The following is an 11,378-nucleotide window of genomic DNA, read 5'->3' as shown; positions in this document are numbered from 1 at the left end:
TATATGACGGCTATTATCTAATATTACGAAATTTATACTCGTTCTCTTTGAACTTATTCCGATTATAAAATTAGATATATCATAGTATCTACATATTATTTATTTATAAATGCGTCTATATTTAAGCCATTGTGTTGAAAAAAAACCATTTAAACTACGGTATAAGCTGCATTTATTCTCCGAAACACACAACCTTGATATTTGTGTGCGTCTCCGCGTGCATTCCAAAAATAGCGCATAGTAGTAATGCTTTAAAGTGAACTGCCTGATGTCTTGGGTTCCCCTGCCCAGTCAGTCTATCGATTCTTATCCGTGGCGTATACACGCTCCGCTCTAAAAATCGAAAAAAGTTTGCGTTTAAAATATCGCAGGCTGTAATAAAACCTTTCGCAAACCATTTATGTGAATATTACGAATCTCGCGGAAAAAGTTGCCGATGCTGTAGTGCCTCGTAATAACATTTCGCACGTGACGCAAACCATGTCTTCGTACAGAAAGGGAGCACAGACTAAGCCAACAACAGCTGCAGGCTTACGAGCTCAAGCGTCAACAAATGGGCAATCAATTTTTGGAAACAGGTCACGGATCGGTGGTTTGCTCTCATTAAATCCAAATAATTTAACATTTAACGCGGGATTATTGGGCGTAAAATCTCCAAATCTATATTCCGGATCTAATTTTTTGAATAAGAATAAAAAGAGTAGCGACTTATTTCGAACAACTCCTTTCACGAAGTCTACGAACAGTCCGAATTATCAGAATCTTTTCACGACATATGGTGGAACGTCAACGGGATATGGTGGTGTGACTTTACCTTCTCACACAGCTGTCAGTCCTTTGAATCTGAGTCCATCTCCCAGTTATAATTATTTAAATCTAAACGTAAACACTCGGCCACATATGCAAAAAACCGAAAGTTTTAAGAGATCAAAGATAAAACCGAGTCTTAATATCAGTTCGAGAAGTTCCAGTCTACAAAGTTTAACTAGTTCTGAGGGATATGCTGTAAGCAATTTCCTTGATTTTCGCATTTTAAATCTGTTATAAATCTCTTATAAAACTTCCAGGATTTTAGAATATTTTCAAATAATAGTTTTTATTAAACTATTATTTTCTTTTTATTTAAATATATTTTATATACGTAAATAAATTATATAAACATGGATTTAATAATATAACATTCAGTAATATTATCGAATATTATATTATTAAATTCATATTACTCAATTTTTATTAATATTACAGATTATAATTTTTTTAGAATGATAAAAATTTTAAATGATACATTGTAATAAAAATTTACGTTTAATATTTTTTTTCTTTTAGAGCGGAAACGATCGTTCTGGGAGAGCCACTAGATTAGGTTCGATATCTTCGCTATCATCAGAAGCCTCATCAACACCAATCAGATTAAAATCCAATAGTTCCGAAAACGGTGAATTAGATTATAAAAAATTATACGAGGAATCTCAAGTCGAGAATGAAAGGTTAAAGGATAAACTGAAGCGCTCCGACGAACAATTAAAGGAAGTTAGGCATTTATTGGAAAAAATGCAAATCAACCAAAATAAAGTAATTCTCTCTGAGGCAGAGAAAAGGGAAAGGCGAGCCATGGAGAGGAAACTTTCAGAGATGGAAGAAGAATTGAAGGTAAGTTCGCAGAGATTTGATACACTTCCTACATTATGAATCTGTTATGTATGTGAAAGCGAATAGAAGAAATGCTTTCATACATTGAATTGAATGATGAGAAGACACAATTGTCTGTGATTTTGTGTACGAATATACGTATCAGTATATATACAATTTTAGATTTTTTAGTTAGTTACACACCGTCATCTCTTTTTTTCTTGTGTTGCTGTGACTGCTAGCGGCAAGCAAAAACAGCAATGAGTATTTTTGTACGAAGTACCCGATCGCTTCGGTTATATGCTTTTCCTTACCTGGCAATTTTACGCAAATTGGCGCTTTACTCTCTTTCTTATTCTCTATTTCCAATTGATACTCATTTTCTCTTTTTTTCGCGAGATACAATAATTTTCAGTAATCCATTTTGTATTTTCACTGAGTTCCGCTTCTCAGAACTTCCAGCATAGTTTTAGCAGGGAATTTAGCGGGGAACACGGTTTATTCATCTGTTAATGGAACGCGAATTAGTTATTTGTTTTTGGCTATTTTGGGACTCGCAAAAACAATGGCGGGGATTTTAGGCTAATTATTTAACTGTTTACAGCAATTGCAAAAACTCAAAGCTGAAAATGAGAGATTGAAAGCCGAAAATCGGGCACTTACCCGCGTCGTATCCAAACTCACCAATACTAAATAGGTAAAGGACACAATGACAGCATCTGCGTTTACGATAGACTTCGTATCTTACGTACAACATTAATTAATTAATTACTCTTTTAATCGAATGATTAATTATAATTTTGTGTTCCGATCGCCAATATTAAAACAGAAATGATACCACTCATCATACTTATCGTACAAATCAGCTTTGCAAAATACATTCCAATATATAACGCGTACCATTAATCAATTTTTAATTAAAGGTATCAATTTATTTTTATAAAAGAGAGACTTCAGGCTTTCTATAATACATATGTCTTATTCTAAGTATTGCAATCAATATTGTACATTTATGTATCTTCTTGTGTGATACTTCTTGTGTGAACACTTTTATTTCTGCAATGTATTATCAAGGCAATTATTTTACGCATATAATTACGTATATAACATATTTTATATATGTATAAAATTATTCAAGATGTTCCAAATTCCAAACGTGACAATTATAATAAATTATCCCGGCTAATTGTGTGATGCATGTTATAAATAAATTATTTAATAATACATTTACTAAAAACGAAAAACAAATTTTTAACAAGAGAAAGAACGCAGTCTGTCATTTATAAGATACATATAGGAATGAATATAGCTACCACAATTTTAATTTTAGGAAACTTTCCTCCTTATAAAACCATCATCCAACATGCAGAATAACATCAGTAAATTGAATGCCATCATCAAGCATCGATCATTTTAGCACGTGTTTCACATAAAAACAAAGCCATGACTCTGCAGTTAATTATTCTTTTCAGTTTATTTATCTTAATCATAACTGTGTGAAAGTTATTCAATTCCCAAAATATATATATATATTCGACTGTTAAAATATCAACACATATTACACTGTATTAACTTAGATTTTCACCTCTGTCTCTCTCTCTCTTTCTCTCTAAGGAAGCATGTTAAATGTTAAATTGTTGCACTTTATTGCACTTTATAGACTTTAAAAAATAGTCCAATCCATAAAATTGACATTAATCCCTCTTTAACTTTACGTATAATATTGCATACTCATCATTATTCCGTGGTATGCATTAGAAAGCTTTCGTATCAACGATATTATTTTGTAGTATTCAAAAAGTGCTCAACAAAAAATATGACAAATGATAGTTGCAATTGTAACATAAAATTATTTCTTGCATATGAAATACCCCTACAACTTGAAGTCAAATATATCAATATCAATATTGTATCAATAAGATAAGAATAATTGTGCGTCATCTAAATTGTCTTAATTATTCGCTAATTAAGTCTCACTTTTAGATTGCGTATAAGTTTGAGGATAAATTTGCGAACATTTTTGTAGAATATTTGTATGTATGAAAATTTTATTCAAGAGTCGGATTTGTATCTAAACAATTTGAGCTATTTATCAATATCAATGCAATATTAATTAAATATAAATAATTATGAAGGAATACTTGTGTACAAATGCAATGATTAACTTGAAAGAAATAAAGTTTATGATTCTGGTATTATATATAATACGATGATCATAAATTGATGAAACGCTTTTGCTATTCGCGATCATTTTTCAGTTCTCTTATCTGTATCAATATCTGAACATTTATTAATTTTTTGCTAGTATATACATTACCCGAATACTTTAATGACTTTTGGTTGCAGTAATATTTGTGAGTGCCTCTTTCCATTTATCCTCCTGTTGTTTTGTGAGCACTGAAATTATTCCGTCTATAACGGCATTATTTCTTTGTATTTTCCTCTACTGTGTTCTTAATTAATGCTTAAGAATTAGTGTGATATTTTTTTTTCTAGGTGATGGACCAACTAAAATGCGAAAATCAGAGGCTAAAAGATGAAAATGGTGCCTTGATCAGAGTAATCAGCAAATTATCCAAATAAAAAAATCTTGTAGTCTCAACTACACATCGTAATGAAATTTTAAGTTGTATTACAACTATGTTGAATGAATTGCTTTAATTATAGCAGCATCATCATTATCGCTAGTATTCTTACAAATCTTGCGTCATGCTATCGATGAATTTATCTTTATAGTTATTTAACTTATTCCAATTATGAGATCAATTAATCGCATGGCTGTGCCAAAGGCGAAAAGAAATGTTACTCCTATTCTTAGATTGTGAATACTTGATTGTAAAAGACTTAGAGGAATTTTACTTTGTGGAATTACTTTTTATAATGTCAGAAAGATAAATTTTATAATCCACTATATAAAATCAATTTAATGCTTTATAGTAAAAAAAAGTCAGGTTTATTTTATTTGACTATTAGAAAAGAAAGAAAAGAACTGTTAATCTTTACGGACAGTTTTCTTTTTTAACAAATCGCGTTATCAATGTTGATTCTTTATAAGAACATTTTGTAAATACAAACAAATAGACAATGGTGATGTGGCATTTTAGTAATTTGAAAAAAAGAATTTTTACTCGCGAAGTAAGTTTTTGTGAAACACTCTGACTACATACAAACAAATCCATAATATATCGAAACTGTTTACATTCGAAGCAATAAACGATATATCTGTTACTCCTGATTAAATTACGGTGATAAAGGAGTCAAAGAACATGACCTTGCTACTCAAGTGGCCTTTTTCTGAAGACTGCAATTTGTAAATCCTTCCATCATTGCCATTTTTGCAGTATAAGCAGAAATTTGATGCATATACGGGAGTAAATGTTTTTAATTACTCTGTAATATAATACATTTTCTTATATAATATCACAGATATGTAAAATATACTTTAGACACATCGGGATTTTTAACTCCTTAAAGTGCTAAAATTACTGTATGTTAGAGCTGTGGTAACTTCAGTTCAAACTGTTGATGTAGAAAATCTGTGTTATTATTTTTAACTACTTGTCCAATATAAAATGCTGTTACCTATTATTTTCTTATAGCAACACCAATAATGATTGTCCAATATGTTCTGGATAAAGACGAATTTATAAATATTGAATAATGGAATGTGTAATTGACAGTTGGCATGTTTTTTAATGATATTATTGTAAACAATTGTAAAAAAATGATGACTCAATGTAGTTATTTCGTAATGAAGTTTATTAGAAAATATTTGTGTAAATATTTAATACAAACTTATATGTGTGTGTGGACCTATTTTTATTATTTTATAAACTTAAGTCTATGGGGGAATTCTTTTATATATCTGTAATAATATATTCTTTAAAATATTTATATTGATAAAAATCCTTATATAATATAATTAATTAATTATCAGAGTCTTATACAATGAAAGGTAAGTAATCAATATAAAACTGCTTATAAAAAAATCGAATTATTTTTATTTACAATATATCATCTCACAATACTAACTCATTAATAGATTTATAGTAATTCCTTCCCTCTCCATTTTATCATACTTATACTATTTTAGTAATCGTTCCATAATTTTTGCAACAACAGCCATATCTGCACGTTGTTCCGTAACTTTTGCCATTTCTCCCATTAACACTTTAAACAATTTTTTCTTGCCACTTTTATATGCTGATACAAGTTTTGGATTTTTTTCTATAATTTCTAAACATATTTGTTCTAATTGTTTCTCATCTGATATCAGAAACCAATTGTGCTCTTTAACAATCTATGTGTAATAAATAAAGTTAATTATATGAATGTAAGTTAAAAAAATATTTAAGCTTTAAATACCACATATTTTTTGAAAAAATGAGATTTTTACCTCCTTTGGTAGTTTATCTGAATCAATTACTAATTCCTTCAAAATCTTTTTTGCCGTTATTAAATTAATTAAATTGTCTTGTAATAAATCAATCAATTGACCAATAAAATCTTCATGTGGTACACTGAAAATTTATGAAGTACGTATTTTTTATTCTGAAACATTATCTTAGTTAAAAAGAAGAGGCTTACCAAAATTCAATCGTTAGTTTATTTTTATAAAGAAAAGTCAACAGCTCCATAACGAGAAATTTAGCGACCAGTTTCGGTTTACGATTCTCATTATTTCTTGTTATTCTGTTAAATAATTGTAATAATGCAAAGTCACTCTAAAAAAAATATAAAATATTTTTTTAAATGTTTATATTTTTTTTGTTTCATTATAGAGCATACACAAGATTTACCATTAAAGCTATAATTATTTCAGGAGATATCTTAAGATCATTCTTTAGTCTCTGACGTATTTGTTCCGGCAACTCGGGTAGCTGTCTTTTTAGTGTTACAGCATCAACTAAATTGTTTTTATTTGGTAAATCTTCTCTAAGATGTATGCGTAAAGGTGGTAAATTTGTTTCAGGCATAAATCGGTAATCCTGAAAGTATTTAAGGTGAATTCAATAATTCATAATGTAAGAGTAGCAATGCAAAATCGAAATGCTGTTACTTCTTTGTCTTCTTTTTCACGCATAGGAACAGTTTTCTTGTTCACTGCATCCCAAGCACGAGTCTCATTGAACATCTTATCACCGATCTCAAGGATAGAAATATGCCTATTTATTTCATATTGAATGGCCGCAGCGACAGCACGCACGCTTCCAATATTTTTTATTTCCGTTCGAATGCCTAAACTATCTCGATTGGTTACAGAAACGTTGGCGTCCACGCGAAGTGCTCCTTCTACAATTTATAAAGATAATAAAAAACCGATATAACACACACACACACACACACACACAGAGAGAGAGAGAGAGAGAGTTGTATAAAAATATAATAAAATTGAAAATAATTTTTCGCAAACAACCTTCCATTTTGTTGCTACAGACACCCAGTAATTGCAACGTAAATCCAAGCTCCTTTACAAGCGCAGCCGCTTCCTCACCATCGACCAAGTCTGGTTCAAACACGAATTCCATCAAAGGTATTCCAGCTCGATTAAGGTCAATCAAACTTCTAAGATACAGAAATATCAAGTAAAAAATTTAATTGAAATACTCCCAATTTTTATTAATTTTCGAACAGAACCAAATAGCAATCAACTCAATACCTTGCTACATTTTCGTCATGCAAACTTTTGCCACTGTCCTGCTCCAATTGAATCTGCTTAATTTTAGAAGATTTCAAATATGGAGATTTGTGCAGTCCTGGAGTGAAAACATGAAACTTAATTTCACCATTAACAGCAATAGGTTGTCCTTGTTGAGTAATTTGAAATCCTGCCTAAATAATTTGCAACTAATAAAAACAATAACGATAAGTATCTATTTTATGATAGATACTTATCACTCACAGGCAAGTCTGCGTAGAAGTAATGTTTCCTTTCAAACAAAGAAGTCTCATTCAATTGGCAGGATAGCGCTAAAGCAGTCATCACTGTTGATTCTACGCATTTCCTGTTCAATACCTACAATATATACATATCTACGACAATAATTAATATTTATTGTAATAGTTTGCAAAGTTAATTATTTTTATTTATTCAAGAAAGAGTATTTCTGCTAAACATAAATTAATAATAATATTGCATCAATATTATCATTTCCCATATAGTGATATACATATAACACATGTTGTATGTAACACTTACATTGTTGAATAAGAAATTATAATATTGATTTTATATTACTGTTAGTTTATGTTCAGCAGGTGTCTTTTCATTATAACCGATTATTAATAACTCACAGGTAATGTTCCTGGTGTGGCACAGTCGAAGAATGAAACGCACGAGTTAACCGGGCTGGCAAAATTGGTAGATGCACTGGAAAACAATTTTGATTCCGTGGCAATCTGAGCATGGATCTCCAAACCCACAATAGACTTCCATCTCTCTCTAATTATCAAAAAGAATACAATTAATGACTTAATTATGACTCTCTGAAACACGAATATTTAATGAATATTTAATGAAAATATACTACTATATGTCTTGAAAGCGACAAATATTGTTTATATTCACAAACATAATTATAGCCTAACCTAATTACTCACCGTACTTTTATATCTTTTTGATTCTTGATTGAGAGAAAACGCAAAACATTGTTGTTTCGCTTTCGAATCCATTTATGCGCAAAGGTAAGACATTGTTGACCTGATAACATTTTTCATTGATTTTCTAGCATAAAAATTCAGAAGAGAAGCCACGCGTTCTTCATAGGAAAAATAGTAATTCAGAATTGCCAATTGCTACAAGTATGCAGCGCAGGGAATTTTGTACGTCACTATTGCAAATTGCATGGATCCGCTCATTGAACCGCCATTTTGAATATATCTTATTTAAAATATTTTTAAAATATTTTTAAAAAATTTATTAATATCCATAATTTTGTAAGAATTGATAATTTTGATATTTTTGTGCTGTCATTGATATTATATTAATAATCTTTTAAAAATATTAATTTTGAAGTTTATATGTGTATAATTATTTCTTTAATACACGATTGGAAACTGGGACAATCCAGCCATTTATCTTATCAATCAATTTGCTGAGGCAATGTGATTCAGTTTTCTTATGTAAGAGAAATAAAGTCACATACGACGATACTTTAAACAACTTACATTTATTTGTGAATGTAGAAAATCTGTTTGCGTACAAAATGTATTGTGCAATGCGAGTTATACATAATTTTTAACAATTAGAATAGAAACAATCATTCTATTACTTATTGATTGTTGCTTTAACACTTTATGACCTTACAAAACGCTTTTCGTTGATATCGTTGCCGAATCGTTTTCCCTGTTAATCCTGTCATTAGAATACTGTTAAACAGTTATCATGACAGATTATTATTAGTGCCACTCATTCATTTAGAAAAACCAACAAGGCTGTCAAAAACCATGCAGTTCCAAAGAGATCGTTTTGTAAGAAATAAAGGAATAAAGAATAATGAGGCTGTTGGCGAATGCTGAAATTTACTCAGTGGCGTCATCCTTAGATACACTAAATGGTTCTGTCACAGTCTCCGCGCCGCTGTCGGCGATGACTATGTCCTTGCGTGGCTTATCTCGTGAGTCAGTGCTCGTTTGCTCAATCTTGCGCACTATATCCTGCAACAGAATATTGAAATTATAAATCTGCTTTTTTGAACATTTTTTGTTTCCTTTATTTTTTTTATCTCCAAAGTGAAAGAGGAAAAATAAAAAAAATTAATGAAAAGAACAAGCCTTGTGTACTTAATTAATGGAGTAAAGTAAAAAAGTATATTCTCAGTAAATTATCATAATAATAACAAGTAAATAGTGTTCTTACCATTCCTTTGATAATCTTGCCAAAGACGACATGTCTACCATCGAGCCAAGGTGTTTGTTTAACTGTGATAAAGAATTGAGACCCGTTGGTATCTTTGCCAGCATTGGCCATGGAAAGCCATCCAGCGCCGTAATGCTTCAATTTGAAGTTTTCATCCGCAAAGCGATCTCCATAGATGCTGCGACCTAGATTATAGATCAGCAATCAAATGCATCTATGCTAAACAAGACCAGTCCAAAACTCAGCTAGCGACTAAGTGCTTTCCATTTATGTCTGTTTCTACCAATGTAAATCAACTTTAATTTCGACCCAGCTTACTTTTTTTTTCTAATTTTTATTAGAAAAAGTAGAAAAAGTTGAACCGAGATTAAAACTACATTGGTAGGAATAACAATACAAATCAACACAAGCATTGCATTCTATCTTTTTTAACATTCAGTAACAAAAATAAAACGTTACCTGTGCATACACTTGTATCATCAAATAAAAAGTATTTGCTATTACCTCACCCTGTCCCATTGAACGAGACAAGAAGAAAACAAAAAGAATAGATATTAGAACAGCTAGTTACTGGACAGAGTTCTAGTGTTTATTCTTTTTGTTTATTCTATCTTGCTTAACAAGACAATGAAGAGGTGTTAGCTCGGGAGCTAATTTTTAGACAATACATCTGACCTAAACAATTAAAAGTAAAGACCTCCAGTGCCATCTCCTTTTGTGAAGTCACCTCCTTGGATCATAAAGTCTTTGATCACTCTGTGGAATTTGCTGCCCTTGTATCCTTCACCTTCTGGCAATTTGGCAAGCTCGACGAAATTCTTGACTGTCTTCGGAACGGTTTTACCGAACAGACCGATCTCTACTCTACCCGCAGCCTCATCGCCGATCTTGATTTCGAACCATACCTAAAAATTTGATAAATTATTCATTAATTAATATTAAGTAAATGATTCTTTGTGAGAGAATTCGGCGAATATACACTGCCGGACAAAGGCATTGTTCGTTCGTAAGTGACGCACGGATTTTTCCATACATGCAATAAAAATATCTCGCGCCGGCGAAATGCCACGTATTCACAATTTATATTTTGCAAATGGTATCTAGATACTTCATACCTTATCAGTGACTTTCGGCCCATTGCTCGCACAGGAGACAACGGCTATCAAGCAGCCTACGAGCAGCAACAACCTCATGATGCTATGAACGATGAAAGTACCACACTGTCTGATCCTGCAGTGGTCTGTCAGAGACCACTACCGGATGCGATGATGCCTCGAGTACGCGTGTGCACGTTTAGAAATGTGGGAGCGTCCAATTGGCTCGTTTCCCCGGCGGTAACGTAACGAGCGAGTCATCATAAGGGCCCGCGAATATGAGAATAAATGAATAAAACGTATTTAGTTAGCTTAATTTGGTTGATAGTCAAATATAACTGCAAATCGAAACTGGAACTTTAGAACGAACTTTAGAACATGAATGTGGACGATAAATTGACAATTCTCATGTCTAATAGTCCCTTTTGATTTCATATTGAATTGAATCGAACAGTTCATTCAGGGTCATTGACTATTGCCCGTTTCCACGTGTAAATTAATTTTGTATGGTAATATAATTTATTCTTTATTTTTTCTAATTTTTAAAGCTAAAGAACAAAAGAAAAAATTAATTAAAGTTAATCTGCATTGATAAAATACATATATATATATATAAATAAGATAATATCTCAACAAGAATATAATATAATACAATAATCATTTTTATATTTAATTATTAAATCGATTTAAGACGATCTTAAGTACAAAACTGTGAGTATCACTTTTAATACAATAATTGCTTCATAGTGCTTTTATTATTAAAATTAAATTAATATGTCCATTTTTATTAATGTGTA

The 11,378-nt window shown here is 31.1% G+C and overlaps 3 protein-coding genes across 9 annotated transcripts in view; 1 reads left to right on the top strand and 2 right to left on the bottom strand.

Annotated features, from left to right (window-relative positions):
* LOC108690418 (protein phosphatase 1 regulatory subunit 12A) overlaps window positions 1-5,355 on the top strand; it is an 18,217-nt gene extending 12,862 nt beyond the window's left edge. For 6 of the 7 annotated variants that reach the window (XM_018197701.1, XM_018197702.1, XM_018197700.1 and 3 more), the window contains 3 exons: window positions 1,327-1,650; window positions 2,234-2,326; window positions 4,126-4,199. In XM_018197701.1, coding sequence (XP_018053190.1) covers window positions 1,327-1,650; window positions 2,234-2,326 — 417 coding nt within the window. In that variant the 3' untranslated portion in view covers window positions 4,126-4,199. Of the gene's footprint in view, window positions 1-1,326; window positions 1,651-2,233; window positions 2,327-4,125 lie in introns of all 7 variants that reach the window. The other variant, XM_018197699.1, reaches the window with a different exon arrangement.
* A 335-nt stretch (window positions 5,356-5,690) lies between these two features.
* Window positions 5,691-8,328, bottom strand: LOC108690376 (glutamyl-tRNA(Gln) amidotransferase subunit B, mitochondrial). The gene is made up of 10 exons (XM_018197633.1): window positions 8,230-8,328; window positions 7,924-8,071; window positions 7,532-7,662; window positions 7,289-7,461; window positions 7,046-7,194; window positions 6,689-6,921; window positions 6,429-6,617; window positions 6,217-6,353; window positions 6,026-6,149; window positions 5,691-5,929 (listed from the first exon to the last, which is right to left on the bottom strand). Exons 3-10 carry the CDS (start codon window positions 7,610-7,612, stop codon window positions 5,714-5,716), a joined length of 1,302 nt encoding a protein of 433 aa, XP_018053122.1. The 5' UTR covers window positions 7,613-7,662; window positions 7,924-8,071; window positions 8,230-8,328; the 3' UTR covers window positions 5,691-5,713.
* A 451-nt stretch (window positions 8,329-8,779) lies between these two features.
* LOC108690357 (peptidyl-prolyl cis-trans isomerase 5) lies at window positions 8,780-10,744 on the bottom strand. The gene is made up of 4 exons (XM_018197602.1): window positions 10,603-10,744; window positions 10,185-10,392; window positions 9,488-9,672; window positions 8,780-9,285 (listed from the first exon to the last, which is right to left on the bottom strand). Exons 1-4 carry the CDS (start codon window positions 10,678-10,680, stop codon window positions 9,151-9,153), a joined length of 606 nt encoding a protein of 201 aa, XP_018053091.1. The 5' UTR covers window positions 10,681-10,744; the 3' UTR covers window positions 8,780-9,150.
* Between the last annotated feature and the right edge of the window lie 634 nt (window positions 10,745-11,378).

Source organism: Atta colombica, unplaced genomic scaffold, assembly GCF_001594045.1.
Source record: "Atta colombica isolate Treedump-2 unplaced genomic scaffold, Acol1.0 scaffold32, whole genome shotgun sequence".
NCBI lineage: Eukaryota > Metazoa > Arthropoda > Insecta > Hymenoptera > Formicidae > Atta > Atta colombica.
This window is presented reverse-complemented; position numbering and strand designations above follow the sequence as displayed.

What these genes read in the sequence shown, in the direction of transcription:
- LOC108690376 (XM_018197633.1), bottom strand. Translation starts at nt 7,612, where the DNA reads ATGACTGCTTTAGCGCTATCCTGCCAATTGAATGAGACTTCTTTGTTT. An exon ending in CTGTAGCAACAAAATGGAAG is followed by an intron (nt 6,922 to 7,045) that starts GTTGTTTGCGAA and finishes TATAAATTGTAG; the next exon opens with AAGGAGCACTTCGCGTGGAC. An exon ending in GTGAAAAAGAAGACAAAGAA is followed by an intron (nt 6,618 to 6,688) that starts GTAACAGCATTT and finishes AAATACTTTCAG; the next exon opens with GATTACCGATTTATGCCTGA.
- LOC108690357 (XM_018197602.1), bottom strand. Translation starts at nt 10,680, where the DNA reads ATGAGGTTGTTGCTGCTCGTAGGCTGCTTGATAGCCGTTGTCTCCTGT. An exon ending in GGCCGAAAGTCACTGATAAG is followed by an intron (nt 10,393 to 10,602) that starts GTATGAAGTATC and finishes TCAAATTTTTAG; the next exon opens with GTATGGTTCGAAATCAAGAT. An exon ending in GCAAGATTATCAAAGGAATG is followed by an intron (nt 9,286 to 9,487) that starts GTAAGAACACTA and finishes ATTCTGTTGCAG; the next exon opens with GATATAGTGCGCAAGATTGA.